We start from the raw sequence: 18,820 nt of genomic DNA, 5'->3' as shown, positions 1-18,820 counted from the left end.
ATAACGATTTTTGTATCAATTGGTGCAAAATATTAAATAAATGTTCATTTGATTTTATGCTATTGGTCATCAGAGAGGTGGGTCGTCTCTTGCAGGAAGTAAAAACTGAAATACGAACATTTGAACAAGACAAGACTGGAATCTTGGAGTCTGATACCCATACTGATTGGCTGGCAACCTATTGTCTCCATGAGGGGTTCGTTGTTACAGCCCCTTGCACAATTTGTGGACTTTTATTTACAACCATTGGTGAAGACTATGAAGTCGTACGTACAAGACTCTAATGATTTTATTACACGGATTACAAAACTTGATAACATTGATCGATCTGACTTGCTGGTAACCCTCGATGTATCAAGCTTGTATACGGTTACCCCACATACAGCCGGAATTGCAGCGGTTGCCAATACCATGCGACAAGCTGTATATATCGGAGGAGGTGCTTACATCTATACTCACTATATGTCTGACAGAAAAAAAAATTCTCTTTGATAAGAGCTTTTACCTACAGATTTCAGGCACAGTGATGGGGTCGAATGTGGCCCCATCGCTGGCCAATCTGTTTATGGCAGAATACGAAACTACAAGGATGAATGTTTTTCGGACTGCACAAATTAAATACTTTTGTCGGTACATTGAAGAGAGTCTATTGAAGTGGATTGAGGATTTGAACTCAATGGATAGCACTATTTGCTTCACACATACAGCTAACATCAACACTGTCGATTACCTTGATGTGAGGGTGTTTAAGACGGAAGAAGGCTTAGGGACAACCCTATTTTGAAAAGCCACAGACTGTAATTCATTGCTTCACGTTCGGAGCTGCCATCAACCATCTCTGATTCACAATATCCCCAAGGCACAGTATCAGAGGGTCATTAGGAACAACACCAACAGAGACATGTGCCAACAATAACTTAATGAAATGACACTGCGATTTTCGGAAAGGGGTTACAAAAGGAAACAACTTTTGGAGATAAAAGATAAGGCTACTCAACCCACGGGACTGGATAATGAGACACCTTCTAACACCATTAACCAACTGACAGTTGTAACTACTTTTACACCTGAGTGTCGACAAATGGAAGCTAATTGAGGCTGATACCACATTACCTTTCAATTGATGGGCAGCTCTAAGAATTGGAGGCAGGACATTCGGTGAATGAGCTCAGATTTACAATAATAGATCATGTACCAACCCTGGGGAGAGGCGGCAACAGGGCAAAGCTTTTACTACAGAAGGAATCAAGATTGATTTACGAGCTGGGAACTTTGAGCCCAAGGGGTCTGAATGTACACACTGGCTGGCAGTGCTATCTATAGCACCTACCCGTAGGATAGCTACGGGAAGATGAGGATCCATTATCCATTCTAATTGGTGGAGCCCAAGGGGGGCGTCCCGCTTGGGTCCCTAGGAGCCACATAATTTATATCTACCGTTAGGGTATACTTCTGTATCTCCCTGACTGCCTTATGAGAGTCTATGATTCACTTGTTTTTGTGATCTCACCACTCATTCCTCCTGGGACTTTGTATCTGACCATAATCAAGTCTATTACATGAGTTGATTATAAGCTGAAGATATATTTGTACTAATTTTTGATGTTACCTGTTTTTCAATTTTTCAATGGTTCTCTTTCATGATCATTTTGATCTGTCCGTGATGTGTTGTTTTTAATGTAATTCACACAAATTGATTAACATATGTTTGTATATGTTATTTTAACCTATGTTTATTTTATTCATTTTTGTATTTGCTTTTGTCTTTAGGGTCCTGGGGCTTGGATTCATTGGCTGATCGGGTCTTGGTCTGTTTTGCATGGCCTTATTTGCGTGTTCACTTCTGAGGATGTATTGGGAGAGCATACTAGCAGTGTGGTACATATGGAGCTGGTGGGGGACTGTCTCTAATTGATATAGGAATTTTCTTTAGGTACCCCACTGGTCATGACAGTGGGATGGCTATTGCACTGTATGTATATGTGTGTGTATATATATATATATATATATATATATATATATATATATATATACACACACATATTCTCTTGACCTTTGTGTCTAGGTTCTTGTATGAACACAAATGTTAATGTAAATATCTGCTTTCTGCAGTGGGGGGTCTATTTATTAATAGGATTTTTGGAACCCTTTATTGTATAGGTTCTTTTACTAATGGTTGTTTTTGTGATAGTTGTTTGTGTTTATTTTTGAGCGATTTGAGTTGCCCTCCTGTATAGCGGACGGGTACTGATCCAACCATGTGGATTTGTCTATTGATGAGATTTCCTTGCATGATATATATGTTTAGATATAGTGCTTTGTATGTTCGCACAATGTTGCAAGTGGCCGTTTCGATGGTGGTACAAATAAGTTAATATTCGTTAAAATTCCTTCATTTTTGGGATAGTCACATTGTGGTATATGTATCCATCTGTTTATGATCTTATCCTCGGTTATGGAACATAGCAGTTGTCTTTGACAATGTCCCCTTATGTTCTGCTTTGCTTGGATACTTGACAGGCACCAGCTGGTGGGTCCTTAACACAGTGCATCCAGTGCTGTTTGAAGTGAGCAGTCAAATGTGCAGTAGCGCTGCAAAGCAGCAGCGCATTGCTTTTTGACTGGCTCTCAGAGATTTTTTCAAACCCGCCCCTTAGCCTTTCCCAGTCTGCAAAGCTGTTCTGAATGTAAGAGAACTGCATCTTTTTATTACTACATTTCTATGTTAGACCAAAGAAAAGGAAACAGATTTTTAAAGAGACATTTTAAAATTTCTTTTTTTTTGTATTCAGCTAACTTTCAATGCAATTTTTAACCTCTGCACTATATTATAACACATAAAAAATTGCTTTATTCTTCAGTTAACCAAGACATTGCAATTGAACTGGTGCCTTAGTGTAACTTCCTAATTTAAAATTGAATTTTATTTAAAAATGACCTGCAGAAAAATTTTCACTAAAAAAATCTCATCGCAGGAAGTAAGAAAAAGTTCTGCCTCTGGGGGTGTGCTGGGTGAAACCGCCCCTTGGTTCCCCTTTTTTGTGCACTTGCAACTTTTGTTATTTTGTAGGAGATTGCCTTGCACTATGGTTTTTGTCTTGTGTATCCTGGCTGCGGTGATTCTGATGTTGATTTATTTAGTCAGTTGCTTTATTTATTTAGTCTATGTGTTTTTGAGTCTATCTACCTCCAACGATGACAAGTGGTGTTGGGGTAGGTATCTATGGGCTTTACGCCTCCTCTACACTTGTTAATCTGGTTGGTTCATACATGACAGCCGGGGCCACCCCCCAGCCCCCTTAGCCTTTTGTTGGCTGAGCGTTCACACTGTGTAATATTTATTTCTGGCATGTATTACCTGATGGGGGAATTTAGCATTTGATCGCCGTGGGTTGTGTGCTATGATTAGCACTATGCTTAAATTCCTGTTATATTACAATAGTGCGCTATGTCTGAGGGGCGTGTGTACCATATTGACTTCACACCTGTGTGTGTGCGGATTGGTTCAATGAGGGACCGGCCCCTACTAGTCATTGTTTATGTTTGTTCTAATTCTGTGTTCTAAGGTATCTTGTGATCTAGACCTGACCGATCAGTTCCACTGTTTTGCTTTGACTTAGGACCCTCATTTAGGCTAAATATGATTGTTTTAGTTTGTTGCATTTACTTGTTTGATACACTAATTCACATTATGTCACATTGTGAGTTGATTATACAATGGGTGTTTGCCTATGATAGGGTGTGGAATATGGACGGCACTGATTGGCTGCTTTTTAGGGGGAGGGTTCTAGGAGCCTTTAAAAGACTGATTTTGTTTACTATTTGATTGTCAGAGGAAGGGACTGTGTTTGGTCCCGAAACGTCACACGGAATAAAGTTTTTTTGGTTGACACAGACATCCTAAGACCAGTGAGTGCTTATTGCTTCGAACTAACTTTATTTTTTATTTATTTATTAACAATAACTGTTATATTTATATATTCATCAAACACATGGTCTTCTCACTATTCTAGTCACTTTACTATAATACAGGTTGTTTATTTTGCAAAGACCAACTGTAAATGCAATTTAAATTGTGGAATTACCCTTAAAGGTACATTCCAGACAAAACTGGATGCATTTCAGTTTTGAATAAAAAACATTTTTGTATTATAAATGTATTTGCAAAAAAAATTCTAATAAAAGCTAAAGCTTTTTCGAATGTGTATTTACGTATGCTCTGTGCAACAAGGATTTTAAACCTAGCACTTGCTCAGAAAGCCTGGCAGTGACTCAATTTAATTGCTGACATGATACAAGCCTCTCTGAGCAGCTGCAGTATTTAAAATGCTGGTGCACTGAGAATATCTATGCTTCACGTGCAGAGAAAAATGTAATCACTAAAACAGTGATAACTTTCACTAGAAGACACATTAGTGTCTTGTGATTACAGAAGAGGTTTGTATACTGTTGCTATCTAGTTTGTGTTATCTTGTCAGCCTATCTGCCACAGCTTAGTTCTTCTATATCTTTTCTTTTTGTGTACACAGAAATGATCTTAGATGAAGAGACGAAAAAGGACCTTTTTACAGACTCCTTTTGTAAAGTTTGTGGTGCTGTTCTGCAATTTGAATCTCAAAGGATTTCGCATTATGAGGTATGATGTGTGATGTAGTAAACATTTTTGCCTATGGATTACATTGGTCTTTATTTGACCAAAAAACATTTAGGAAAGCATTGATATTTTTTTCATTACTTTACGGACATGGTATAGCTGGTTCAGCATTTTTATAGCCTATTAGGAGTTTCATATAAATAGTAAAAAGAGATATGGTATAAGAAGAAATGATAAATCCTTGGAAAAAATATGATACCACTTTTAATTGCTAACAATAAGAAAAGCTTTGCTATTTTTCTGAAAGAGTGAAAACACTACATGAAGAAATGGATTTCAAACGTGTGGTGCTTTTTTCCTATAACTTTTTTTTGCGCTTTTTTTTCCATCTTAATGGGAGGAGAGTCCACTGCTTCATTCATCACTTGTGGGAATTAAGAACCTGGCCACCAGGAGGAGGCAAAGACACCCCAGCCAAAGGCTTAAATACCTCCCCCACTCACCTTATCCCCCGTCATTCTTTGCCTTTCATCACAGGAGGTTGGCAGAGAAGTGTCGGAAGATTGGGGGTAGTCTCTTATGGAGGGTAGTACTCTTCGAAATGGGACTGGAGTTTTAAGTAATCCTGTCAGCCTCTCAGTGAGAGCATGGATGAAAGTTAAGAGTCCGGAGATGCAGGGAGTGTCGTCTCTGCAAAACCATCCCGAGTCATGGTAACAGCTCCTTAACCAATCAGCGTTGACTAGTTTCGCTGCCTGCTTTATTCTCTCAAGTCTGTTATGAGCGATGCTACTAACCTGTCACACTTGAAGGGCCGTGTTCCTGTTCCACGGCATAGATTATGGTAAGATCGTTTCATTTATACACATATGATAACGCAATAAGACAGGGTCAAAGTGTCTCCTTTTATCTGTATAGAATCATGGGTTAGTATCCCTGGAACGGGGATTATTGAACAGGGGGGGATTTATGCATAATATCTTTGTTTTTAACGCTACGTTATGTGTGAGATGAGGCTCTAGCAATGTGTGAACAGTCAGGTGTAGATCAGCGCGGCTTTCTTTTGGCGCCTTTTTTTTTTTTAGTGCAGGGACGGTCCAGCATGGCACTCCATGTGACTGGGTGTGTGGCCTCATCAACTTCCTCTTTCCTGATCGGCAATTGCGGGAGGCGTAACGGTTTCTCTGTGTTACGGGTCATAGGAGGTGGTGAGTGCCCTGGCCATTGGTGTATAAAGGTGCCATTTAATTTATCTAGTCTGCATTAAAGGCGTAAGCTATGGAGGACTCTGATATGCTGGAGGATACTCCCTCCTTAATTAAAGCTAATACCTGTGTTTATTGTGAAGAGGTGCAGGTTGATCCGCCTGCTCAACTGTGTTCCACATGCTTTGATAAGATTGCAATGTCAAAAAAAGAACAAGATATTTAGTACTACTGAGCCGTCCTCCTCTGAGGATTCTCCGTCCCGCGAGGTGCGTTCCCATCATTCATCTCAGATTACACATGTAGCTCCCCAAGACCCTACTGATTCTCCCGCGAGAGGGGCCGCGTGGCTGCCAGATTTCGCTGCCCAGTTGGAAGAAGCGGTTTCTGCGTTTTTTCATGCCCTACTACGCCCTGCGAAGCGCAACTGAAGGGAAAGACATAGCCTTCCGTCCCAGGGGTCATCTACTCCGTTGAATGTCTCTGAGAGATTATCCGATGATGGCGCCTCCGCCTCGTCATAGGGCGCTCTCTCCAGGACGGAATCGGCATCTTTGAAACCTCCGGCTACGGAGGAGCCAGATTTTAAGTTTAAAATTGAACATTTGCGCTTTTTACTGAAAGAAGTGCTTGCTACGTTGGAGGTTCCGGAACCAAAACTCCCGTAACAGCCTTCGATCCCTAAGTTAGATAGGGTTTACGAGGACAGGGTGGTGCCTCAGACCTTCCCAGTTTCTGTGAAGATGGCTACTATTATTAAGAATGAGTGGGAGAAACTTGTCTCGTCCTTTTCTCCCTTGACCTCTTTTAAGAAGCTATTCCTCATTCCGGACTCTCAGCTCGAGCTATGGTGGGCCATTCCTAAGGTGGATGGAGCTATATCCACTCTCGCTAAGCGTATGACTTTTCCCCTCGAGGATAGTTCGTCATTCAAGGAGCCCATGGATAAGAAATTAGAATCCATGTTGAGAAAGATGTTTCTCACAGGGTTTGTTTTTCAACCGGCAGCAGCGATCGCTGCAGTGGCTGGAGCAGCTACCTACTGGTCGAAGTGGAGACTCCCCTTGAGGAGATACAGGAAAAGAGTAAGGCCTTAAGGGTAGCTAATTCTTTTATCTGTGCTGCAAACATGCAGGTTATTCGCCTGAATGCCAAGACATCAGGTTTCTCAGTCCTAGCCCGCAGGGCTCTATGGTTAAAGTCGTGGTCTGCTGACATGACTTCCAAGTTTAGATTGCTATCCCTTCCTTTTCAGGGGAAGGTTCTCTTTGGTCTAGGACTGGACTCTATCATATACACGGTCATGGGAGGCAAGGGTGCTTTCCTTCCGCAGGATAAGAACAACATGCCTAAGGGCTCTACTTTTCATACCTTTCGTCCAGCAACCTGCTGTGAAGACCGAGCAGTCCAAGGGATCTTGGAAACCAGCTCACTCCTGGAACAAGTCCAAGCAGAGCAAGAAGCCTGCCAAGACAAAGTTGGCATGAAGGGGCGGCCCCCCGATCCCTCTCCGGATCGCGTAGGGGGCAGACTACCTCTGTTTGCAGATGCTTGGATGAGAGACGTTCAGGATCCTTGGGTTCTGGAGGTTGTCACCCAGGGTTACATGATAGGGTTCAAGTCTTATCCACCCAGGGGCAGATTCCTCTTGTCAAACCTATCCTCAAGGCCAGAGAAGAGAGATGCCTTTCTCGAGTGTGTGCGGGATCTCTCCTCTCTCTGAGTTATTGTCCCAGTACCTCTAGCAGAAAGGGGTCTAGGGTACTATTCAAACCTTTTTGTGGTCCCAAAGAAGGAGGGCACGTTCCACCCCATTCTAGACCTAAAATGCTTAAGCAAGTTTCTGTCAGTCCCATCGTTCAAAATGGAGACGATAAGATTGCTAATACCCCTAGTTCAAGAGGGGCAATTTATGATGACAATAGACTTGAAAGATGCTTATCTTTACATGCCAATCCACAAGGACCATTTCAGGTTCCTAAGATTCGCATTTCTGGACCAACACTTCCAATTTGTGGCCCTACCGTTTGTTCTGGCGACTGCCCCAAGAGTCTTTACGAAGGTTCTGGGAGCTCTACTTGCGGTAGGGAGAGCCAGAGGTATAGCGGTGGCCCCTTATCTAGACAATGTTCTGGTCCAGGCTCCGTCCTTCAGTCTGGTGGAGGACCACTCAAGGGCTCTTTTCCTTTGATCCCACGGATGGAAGATAAACGAAGGAGAGTTCTCTGGTCCCCAGCAACAGGGTGGAATTTCTGTGTAATAGATTCCATATCCATGAAGATATTCTTGACAGATCATAGACGTTCCAAGATTGCGTCCAACTGTCTTGCCCTTCAGACTTCCTCAAGGACATCTATGGCCAGGTGTATGGAGGTGATTGGGCTCATGGTATCCAGCATAGATGTTATTCCGCGTGTTGAGACAGTGGAACGGCGATAACTCAGATCTATCCCAACAGATTTCTCTGGACAACCGAGTGAGGGAATCTCTCTCTTGGTGGATATGCCCAGGACAGCTGTCCCAGGGGACTTCCTTTTTGAGGCCATCCTGGGAGATTGTGGCCAAGGACACAAGTCTATCAGGATGGGGTGCTGTTCGGGGTACCAGAAGGACACAGGGCAGGTGGGCTCGAGAGGAGTCGACTCTTCCAATAAATATCCTGGAACTTTGGGCAATATTCAACGCCCTGAGGGCTTGGCCCCTCCTGGGGTCTTCCCGATTCATCAAATTCCAGTCGAACAACATTACCTCGTGGCTTACATAAACCATCAGGGGGGGTACGAGAAGCTCCCTCGCCATAAGGGAAGTATCTCGGTTTTTGGAATGGGCAGAGACCCACAACTGCTCGCTCTCTGCGATCCACATTCCGGGTTTTCTCAGCAGACAATCATTTCAACCCGGGGGAACGGTCTCCATCCCAAGGTGTTTGCGGAGATCTGCAACAGATGGGGGACGCCGAAGATAGACCTCATGGCGTTCAGACTCAACTTCAAGCTGCCCAGATACGGGTCGCGGTCCAGGGATCCCCAGGCGGAGCTGATAGATGTCTTAGCGGTGCCTTGGGGGTTCAACCTGATTTACATTTTTCCACCATTGCTACTCCTCCCTTGAGTGATGGCCCGCATCAAACAGGAGCAAGCTTCGACCATTCTGATTGCTCCGTTGTGGCCATGGAGGACGTGGTTTGCAGATCTGGTGGGAATGTCGTTGTCTCCTCCATGGAGGTTACCCTGTCGCAGAGATCTGCTGGTGCAGGGTCCCTTTCTCCACCAAAATCTTTTTCACGCTGATAAGGCTGTGATTTGCACTGGTCAGGGTTTTCTCCCCAAGGTGGTATCAGATCGTAACATCAATCAGGAGATAGTAGTTCCTGCCTTGTGTCCTAACCCTTCTTTGTCTAAGGAGAGGTTACTTCATAACCTGGATGTGGTTCGAGCCTTGAAGTTTTACTTTCAGGCCACAAAGGATTTCAGACAGACTTCGCTGCTATTTGTTGTGTATTCTGGGAAGCGTAAGGGGCAGAAGGCCTCTTCCACTTCACTGTCTTTTTGGCTGAGGAGCATTATCCGTTTGGCCTATGAAACAGTGGGACATAAGCCTCCCCAGAGGATTGCGACTCACTCAACTAGGGCTGTGGCCTCTTCTTGGGCCTTAAAGAACGAGGCCTCTGTGTAGCCGATTTGTAATGCGGCTACTTGGTCCTCTTTACATACTTTTGCGAAATTCTACAAATTTGATGTTTTTGCTTCGGCGGAAGGTGATTTTGGGAGAAAGGTTCTGCATGCTGTGGTGCCCTCAGTGTAGGGTCCGCCTCCTTTTACCCTCCTGTTTTTGTTTATTCAGTGTCCTCTAGAGCTTGGGTATTCCCACAAGTGATGAATGAAGCAGTGGACTCTTCTCCCATTAAGATGGAAAACTTAAATTATGTTTACCTGATCATTTCATTTCCATCCGTGAGAGGTGAGTCAATTGCTCCCGTCCGTTTACTCCGATGGGCGGACCTAAATTTAAAATGATTCTTCTGGCACCATTTATACCCTGATATTACTCCTACTGTCCCTTGTTCCCTGGGGTGTCTTTGCCTCCTCCTGGTGGCCAGGTTCTTAATTCCCACAAGTGATGAATGAAGCAGTGGACTCTCCTCCCACAGATGGAAATTAAATTATCAGGTAAGCATAATTTAAGTTTTTTTTAATTAGGATAAATGTTATTGTACTGCAGATAATAAACACGAATAATAAAAACAAGCAAATTGGGAGCAGCTGCAATACAATATCTGGCCAGACTTAAAGATCCCAATTCCATGAATACTTTATCACTCTCCATTGTAATTTCTTTGTGGTACTTTTTTCTGTTTATAGCTCTGCTCCCCTTTATAAAGTGTCATTAACAGATAAATTATCATTTATTTGTATAACCCCCTAAATTCCATAGTGGAATAAAAATTCCACTTTGTTAAACTTAAAGGAATATTTTAGTGCACAGACTTCATGGTCTAAGTATTGAGTATGCCATTTTTGCACTGCCAACACTACATTTACAGTACTGCTCGGGTGCTGCAGAGAACTGTTGGTCCCAAGCAGACACAACCTTTAAGCTAATCAGCAGCAGTAGTCTCACTACCCAGCCATGCCACCACTGATTGGCTCAGCATTTATTTATCCTTGGGACCAGCAGTTCTCTACATCTCCCTAGCAATACTTTATGTGTTTAACCCATTTGTGGGGATAAACAGAGTCTTGAGATGTTCACTTTTTGTATGTCCCTTTAAAGATACAAATGTATACCGAGTGCAAAATAGTGCATATAGTAACCATTTAAAGAATACGCACTAGATTGACATTAATATAATTAGCCTTAAACTTAGTTTGGGAGGTAAGAGCTTTTTCTTTCATGTAATTGGCAAAAGTCCATGAGCTAGTGACATATGGGATATACAATCCTACCAGGAGGGGCAAAGTTTCCCAAACCTCAAAATGCCTATAAATACACCCCTCACCACACCCACAATTCAGTTTTACAAGCTTTGCCTCCTATGGAGGTGGTGAAGCAAGTTTGTGCTAAGATTTCTACGTTGACATGCGCTTCTCAGCATTTTGAAGCCCGATTCCTCTCAGAGTACAGAGAATGTCAGAGGGATGTGAAGGGAGTATCACCTATTGAATGCAATGATTTCCCTAACGGGGGTCTATTTCATAGGTTCTCTGTTATCGGTCGTAGGGATTCATCTCCTACCTCCCTTTTCAGATGGACGATACACTCTCATATACCATTACCTCTACTGATAACTGTTTCAATACTGGTCTGGCTATCTGCTATATGTGGATGGGTGTCTTTTTGTTAAGTATGTTTTTTATTACTTAAGACACCCCAGCTATGATCTGGCACTTTATGCATTTATATAAAGTTCTAAATATATGTATTGTACTTATATTTGCCATGAGTCAGGTTCGTGTATTTCCTTGTGCATACTGTCAGTTTCATATTTGGGAAATTAAACATATTAAGAATTTTTTTTTTTTTTCTTACCTGGGGTTTAGTCTTTTTTCAAATTGACTACTATTTACTTTCAAATTGCAGGCAGCATTAGGCTCGCGGGTGCTCCAAATGCTAGACTTTATTGCGTCATTCTTGGCACGAGAATTTTTTGGCGCGAAAAGTACGTCCGTTGATGCTAGTTCGTCACTTGACGCGGGAGTCTTACACATGGTTGCGTCGTTAGTAACGCAAGTGTGTCATTTCCGGATGTTGTTGGCGCCAAAAAAAATTTCTCTCACGTTGTGCGTCATACTTAGCGCCAAATTTTTCAGTAGTTTTATACCTCATTGCTGTTTCCCTCTTGCCTTTCTCTATGTCAGAGGGCTATGCTGTTTGCATTTTTTCCCATTCCTGAAACTGTCATATAAGGAAATTGATAATTTTGCTTTGTATGTTGTTTTTTCTTTTACATTTTGCAAGATGTCTCAATCTGATCCTGCCTCAGACGTATCTGTTGGAACGTTGCTGCCTGACATCGGTTCTACCAAAGCTAAGTGCATTTGTTGTAATATTGTGGAAATTATATCTCCTAATGTCATTTGTAATATTTGTCATGATAAACTTTTACATGCAGAAAATGTATCCATCAGTAATAGTGCATTGACAGTTGCAGTTCCTTCAACTTCTAATGTACATGATATACCTATGGATTTTAAAGAATTTGTTACTGATTCTATTCAGAAGGCTTTGTCTGCATTTCCGCCTTCTAATAAACGTAAAAGGTCTTAAAACTTCTCATAAAGTTGAAGAAATTTCAAATGACCGGCAACATAATGATTTATCCTCCTCCGATGAGGATCTATCTGATTCAGAAGATCCTTCCTCAGATATTGACACTGACAAATCTACTTATTTGTTTAAAATAGAGTATATTCGTTCTTTGTTAAAAGAAGTGTTAATTACTTTGGATATTGAGGAAGCTAGTTCTCTTGACATTAAGACTAGTAAGCGTTTAAATGCTGTTTTTAAACCTCCTGTGGTTACTCCAGAGGTTTTTCCTATTCCTGATGCTATTTCTGATATTATTTCTAAGGAATGGAATAACCCAGGTACTCCTTTTATTCCTTCTTCAAGGTTTAAAAAATTGTATCCTTTACCAGCAAAATCTATAGAGTTTTGGGAAAAAAATCCCCAAAGTTGATGGGGCTATTTCTACTCTTGCTAAACGTACCACTATTCCTATGGAAGACAGTACTTCGTTTAAAGATCCTTTAGTTAGGAAACTTGAATCCTATCTAAGGAAAGCCTATTTATATTCAGGTCATCTTCTCAGGCCTGCAATTTCTTTGGCTGATGTTGCGGCTGCATCAACTTTTTGGTTGGAGAATTTAGCGCAACAAGAATTGTATTCTGACATATCTAGCATTGTTCGATTACTGCAACATGCTAATCATTTTATTTGTGAAGCCATTTTTGATATTATCAAAATTGATGTTAGATCCATGTCTTTAGCTATTTTAGCTAGAAGAGCTTTGTGGCTTAAATCTTTGAATGCTGATATGACATCTAAATCTAGATTATTATATCTTTCTTTCCAAGGTAATTTATTTGGTTCTCAGTTGGATTCTATTATTTCAACTGTTACTGGAGGAAAAGGGGTTTTTCTGCCTCAGGATAAAAAACCTAAGGGTAAATCCAAGGCTTCTAACTGTTTTTGTTCCTTTCGTCAAAATAAGGAACAAAAATCTAATCCTTCCCCCAAGGAATCTGCTTCCAGTTGGAAGCCTTCCTCAAATTGGAATAAATCCAAGCCATTTAAGAAACCAAAGTCAGCCCCTAAGTCCGCATGAAGGTGCGGCCCTCATTCCAGCTCAGCTGGTAGGGGGCAGATTAAGGTTTTTCAAGGACTTTTGGATAAATTCTGTCCAAAATCAATGGATTCAGAGCATTGTCTCTCAAGGGTATCGAATAAGGAGTAAGACCTCCTGTGAGAAGATTCTTTCTCTCACGTATCCCAGCAAATCCAGTAAAAGCTCATTCTTTCCTGAAGTGTGTTTCAGACCTGGAGTCTTCAGGGGTAATCATGCTGGTTCCTTTTCAGGAACAGGGTCTGGGGTTTTATTTAAATCTATTCATTGTCCCAAAGAAGGAAAATTCATTCAGACCAGTTCTGGATCTGAAAATTTTGAATCGCTATGTAAGAGTACCAACTTTCAAGATGGTGACTATAAGGACTATTCTGCCTTTTGTTCAGCAAGGACATTATAGAATTATCAGTTCCTGAGATTCTCTTTTCTAGACAAGCATTACCAATTTGTTGCTCTTCCATTTGGCCTAGCAACAGCTCCAAGAATCTTTTCAAAGGTTCTAGGTGCCCTACTCTCTGTAATCAGAGAGCAGGGTATTGCGGTGTTTCCTTATTTGGACGATATCTTGGTACTAGCTCATTCTTTACGTTCTGCAGAATCTCACACGAATCAACTAGTGTTGTTTCTTCGAAAACATGGTTGGAGGATCAATTTACCAAAAAGTTTCTTGATTCCTCAGACAAGGGTCACCTTTTTAGGTTTCCAGATAGATTCAGTGTACATGACTCTGTCTCTAACAGACAAGAGACGTTTCAAATTGGTTGCAGCCTGTCGGCACCTTCAGTCTCAGTCATTCCCTTCAGTGGCTATGTGCATGGATGTTTTAGGCCTCATGACTGCAGCATCGGACGCGATTCCTTTTGCTCGTTTTCACATGATACCTCTCCAGCTTTGCATGTTGAATCAATGGTGAAGGGATTATACAAAGATATCACAGTTAATATCCTTAAATCCCAATATTCGACACTCTCTGACGTGGTGGTTAAATCACCAGCGTTTAGTTCAAGGGGCCTCTTTTGTTCGGCCAACCTGGACTGTGATCACTACAGACGCAAGTCTTTCAGGCTGGGGAGCTGTTTGGGGATCTCTGACAGCTCAAGGGGTTTGGAAATCTCAAGAGGCGAGATTACCAATCAATATTTTAGAACTCCGTGCAATTCTCAGAGCTCTTCAGTTTTGGCCTCTGTTGAAGAGAGAACCGTTCATTGGCTTTCAGACAGACAATATCAAAACTGTGGCATATGTCAATCATCAGGGTGGGACTCACAGTCCCCAAGCAATGAAAGTATCATCTCGGATACTTGTTTGGGCGGAATCCAGCTCCTGTCTAATCTCTGAGGTGCATATCCCAGGTGTAGACAATTGGAAGGCGGATTATCTCAGCCGTCAGACTTTACATCCAGGGGAGTGGTCTCTCAATCTGGATGTGTTTTCTCAGATTGTTCAGATGTGGGGTCTTCCAGAGATAGATCTCATGGCCTCTTATCTAAACAAGAAACTTCCCAGATACCTGTTCAGGTCCAGGGATGTTCAGGCGGAAGCAGTGGATGCGCTGACACTTCCTTGGTGTTATCATCCTGCTTACATTTTTCCACCTCTAGTTCTTCCTCTTCCAAGAGTGATATCCAAAATCATCATGGAACAATCGTTTGTGTTGCTGGTGGCTCCAGCGTGGCCACACAGGTTTTGGTATGCGGATCTTGTTCGGATTTCCAGTTGCCAACCTTGGCCTCTTCTGTTAAGGCCGGACCTTCTGTCTCAAGGTCCGTTTTTCCATCAGGATCTCAAATCATTAAATTTGAAGGTATGGAAATAGAACGCTTAGTACTAAGTCATAGAGGTTTCTCTGACTCCGTAATTAATACTATGTTACAAGCCCGTAAATCTGTCTCTAAGAAGATTTATTATCGAGTTTGGAAGACCTACATTTCCTGGTGTTCTTCTCATAAATTTTCTTGGCATTCTTTTAGAATTCCTAGAATTCTACAGTTTCTTCAGGATGGTTTGGATAAGGGTTTGTCTGCATGTTCCTTGAAGGGACAAATCTCTGCCCTTTCTGTTTTATTTCATAGAAAGATTGCTAAACTTCCTGATAATTCACTGTTTTGTACAGGCTTTAGTTCGTATTAAGTCTGTCATTAAATCAATTTCTCCTCCTTGGGGTCTTAATTTGGTTTTGAAGGCGTTACAGGCTCCTCCATTTGAGCCCTATGCATTCTTTGGACATTAAACTACTTTCTTGGAAAGGTTTGTTCCTTTTGGCCATCTCTTCTACTAGAAGAGTTTCTGAGCTATCTGCTCTTTCTTGTGAATCTCCTTTTCTGATTTTTCATCAGGATAAGGCGGTTTTGCTGACTTCATTTACATTTTTGCCTTAAGTTGTGAATTCTAACAACATTAGTAGAGAAATTGTTGTCCCTTCCTTGTGTCCTAATCCTTAGAATTCTATGGAAATATCCTTACATTCTTTGGATGTGGTAAGAGCTTTGAAATATTATGTTGAAGCTACTAAAACTTTCAGGAAGACTTCTACTCTATTTGTTATATTTTCTGGTCCTAGGAAAGATCAGAAGGCCTCTGCTATTTCCTTGGCTTCTTGGTTAAAGCTTTTGATTCATCAAGCTTATTTGGAGTCGGGTCAGGCCCCCCCCCCCCCCCCCTCAGAGGATTACAGCTCATTCTACTAGTTCAGTCTCCACTTCGTGGGCTTTTAAGAATGAAGCTTCAGTTGATCAGATTTGCAAAGCAGCAACTTGGTCTTCTTTGCATACATTTACTAAATTCTACCATTTTGATGTATTTGCTTCTTCAGAAGAAGTCTTTGGTAGAAAAGTTCTTCAGGCAGCTGTTTCAGTTTGATTCTTCTGCTGATGTTTTAAGTTTTTCTTTTCATTATGAGAATAACTTTTATTTTGGGTTGTGGATTATTTTTTCAGCGGAAAATGTCTGTTATTATTTTTATCCCTCCCTCTCTAGTGACTCTTGAGTGGAGTTCCACATCTTGGGTATTGATATCCCATACGTCACTAGCTCATGGACTCTTGCCAATTACATGAAAGAAAACATAATTTATGTAAGAATTTACCTGATAAATTAATTTCTTTCATATTGGCAAGAGTCCATGAGACCCACCCTTTTTATGGTGGTTATGATTTTTTTGTATAAAGCACAATTATTTCCAAATTCCTTTGTTGATGCTTTTTACTCCTTTCTTTATCACCCCACTACTTGGCTATTCTTTAAACTGAATTGTGGGTGTGGTGAGGGGTGTATTTATAGGTATTTTGAGGTTTGGTAAACTTTGCCCCTCCTGGTAGGATTGTATATCCCATACGTCACTAGCTCATGGACTCTTGCCAATATGAAAGAAATGAATTTATCAGGTAAATTCTTAAATAAATTATGTTTTTTAATTCCATATGTTTTTTGTTTCAGGGTAAGAAACATGCACAGAGAGTCCGTCTTTATTTTCAAAGAAATGAACAGGAAGAGCTGTCAAATAAAAAGCAGAAATTAGATCATATTAATTTTCAGGTAAGTGTCCTCAGACTGTTCTCACTTACAGGGTTCATTTATTCTGTGTGTATCTAACGCTACTGCTTGGTTTTAGGTGGATGGCGGTGGTGCGTTCGATAAAAACAAATTTTGCAGCCTCTGCAATATGGTCTTTAGCTCACCGGTTGTTGCTCAGTCACATTATGTGGGGAAAATCCATGCCAAAAAACTTAGACAGTTACCTGGAGAAAACATTCAGGGACTTTCACAGACTGATGAGATGCCATCCCCAGTAGTGTCACAGCCTCCTTCTAACACAGGTAAGTGATTAACAGTCTGTTTGTTACATTCAAAGTTTCTGTGTTTTAGAAATATTATTTTTTATTTAAATGTAAGGTTAATTAAAGTGATAGTAAACTCCCATTTTTAAAATCAGATCCTGAATGTTAGTGATATTTCCTTCCAAAAATAGGGAGAGTCCACGGCTTCATTCCTTACTGTTGGGAAATACAACACCTGGCGACCAGGAGAAGGCAAAGACACCCCAGCCAAAGGCTTAAATATTCCTCCCACTTCCTCATTACCCCAGTCATTCTTTGCCTTTCATCATGATAGTAGGTGGCAGAGAAGTGCAAGAAGATTCGGAGAGTCCTGACAAAAGGGTATCTGCCCTTCGAGATAGGACTGGAGTTTTAAGTAGTCATGTCAACCTCTTAGTGAGAGTACTAATTAAAGTTAGAGTCTGGAGATGCAGGGAAAGTTTTTCTGTGAAACCACCCAGACTACTGCTAACAGCTCCTAAGCAATCAGTGTTGACGAGTTTCACTGCCTGCCTTCTCTCACTCAAGTCCATGTCAGAAACACTGCTATAAGATTGTCACACTTGAGAGGCTGTTCCACAGCATGGATCCTGGAGGTAAGATTGTTTCAATTTTTTACACAAAAAACGCTATAACAGGGTCACAGTGTGTCTCCATTATACCTTGATAGGTTTAATATCCTCTGAGGAGGGTTTATTGAACAGTTGGGGTTAATTAATTAGTGTATTAATTATTTACATGCTGCTTTGTGTTATTTTATTTTCTGGGCTCATAGACTGTGTGTTTTTGGCTGGAACAAACAGGTTTCACTTAAAATTTTGAAAGTGTTGCAAAGCTCCTAATAACTTGCTGTACTTTTCATAGCATGTGGTCTATGTTTATTTCCTCCATTCCGGCTTAGAATTCAACCTGAGGGAGAGCGTTTCCGCTGTTAACTGTATGGGTCTAGGAAATGGTGAATGACCCAGCTATTGGGAATATATATATATATATATATATATATATAAAAAAAAAAAAAAGTTTTTATTTGTGTCCTTCTGTGGGTATAACCTGAGCTATTGAGGACTCTTGACATGTTAGAAGGTATTTCTTCTGTACTAAATCATACCTGTTTATATTGTGAGGAGGCCGTGGTTTTCCCGCCCACTCAATTATGTTCCACATGCCTGAACACCGTTATGTCTAAGAAGAGAGACAAGCCTGCTAAGGCTATTAGTCCCTCTGAGCCGTCTACCTCTCAGGACTCGGCGTCTCATGAGATTACTACCCTTGCTACATTATCCACTCCACATTCAGTTCCCCGTAGCACATCTAATACTCCATCCTGGGGGCCTTCTTCCTGCAGACTTTGCCGCGCTGTTACAAACGGCGGTGTCTGCAGCCCTCAGTGCATTACCTCGCTCTAACAAAGGCAAGAGAAATGTTAAACATAGCTCTCCTGACCCGGAGTCATCTAAATATTTATCGGATTTAGCTATTATGTCCCAGTTATCCGATGATGAGTTAACTTTAAAATTGAGTATTTCCTTTTTTTTTTTAAAGGATGTTCTGTCTACGTTAGAAGTTCCAGAGGCCGCGCTGCCTGAAGAACCTATGATACCTAAATTAGACAGTTTACGAAGACAGGAAAGTTCCTTTGACTTTTCCTGTGTCGGTTAAAATGGTGAATGTTTTTAACAACGAATGGAAAAGAATTCTTCCTTTTCCCCCCTCATCTACTTTAAAAAAAGTTGTTCCCGGTCCTGGACTCTCAATTGGATTTGTGGGGTTCCATTCCTAAGGTGGATAGTGCTATCTCTATGCTTGCTAAACGTACTACTGTACCTCTTGAGGATAGTTCTTCGTTCAGAGAACCGATGG

At 41.3% G+C, this 18,820-nt stretch overlaps 1 protein-coding gene across 1 annotated transcript in view; it reads left to right on the top strand.

The window, feature by feature from the left end:
- LOC128643790 (zinc finger matrin-type protein 1) overlaps positions 1-18,820 on the top strand; it is an 88,266-nt gene that overhangs the window by 56,860 nt on the left and 12,586 nt on the right. Inside the window, exons 2-4 of the mRNA XM_053696603.1 lie at positions 4,530-4,636; positions 16,581-16,679; positions 16,756-16,960. Coding sequence (XP_053552578.1) covers positions 4,530-4,636; positions 16,581-16,679; positions 16,756-16,960 — 411 coding nt within the window. The remainder of the gene's footprint in view (positions 1-4,529; positions 4,637-16,580; positions 16,680-16,755; positions 16,961-18,820) is intronic.

The sequence above is a fragment of the Bombina bombina genome, unplaced genomic scaffold (assembly GCF_027579735.1).
Source record: "Bombina bombina isolate aBomBom1 unplaced genomic scaffold, aBomBom1.pri scaffold_459, whole genome shotgun sequence".
Classification (NCBI taxonomy): Eukaryota; Metazoa; Chordata; class Amphibia; order Anura; family Bombinatoridae; genus Bombina; species Bombina bombina.
This window is presented reverse-complemented; position numbering and strand designations above follow the sequence as displayed.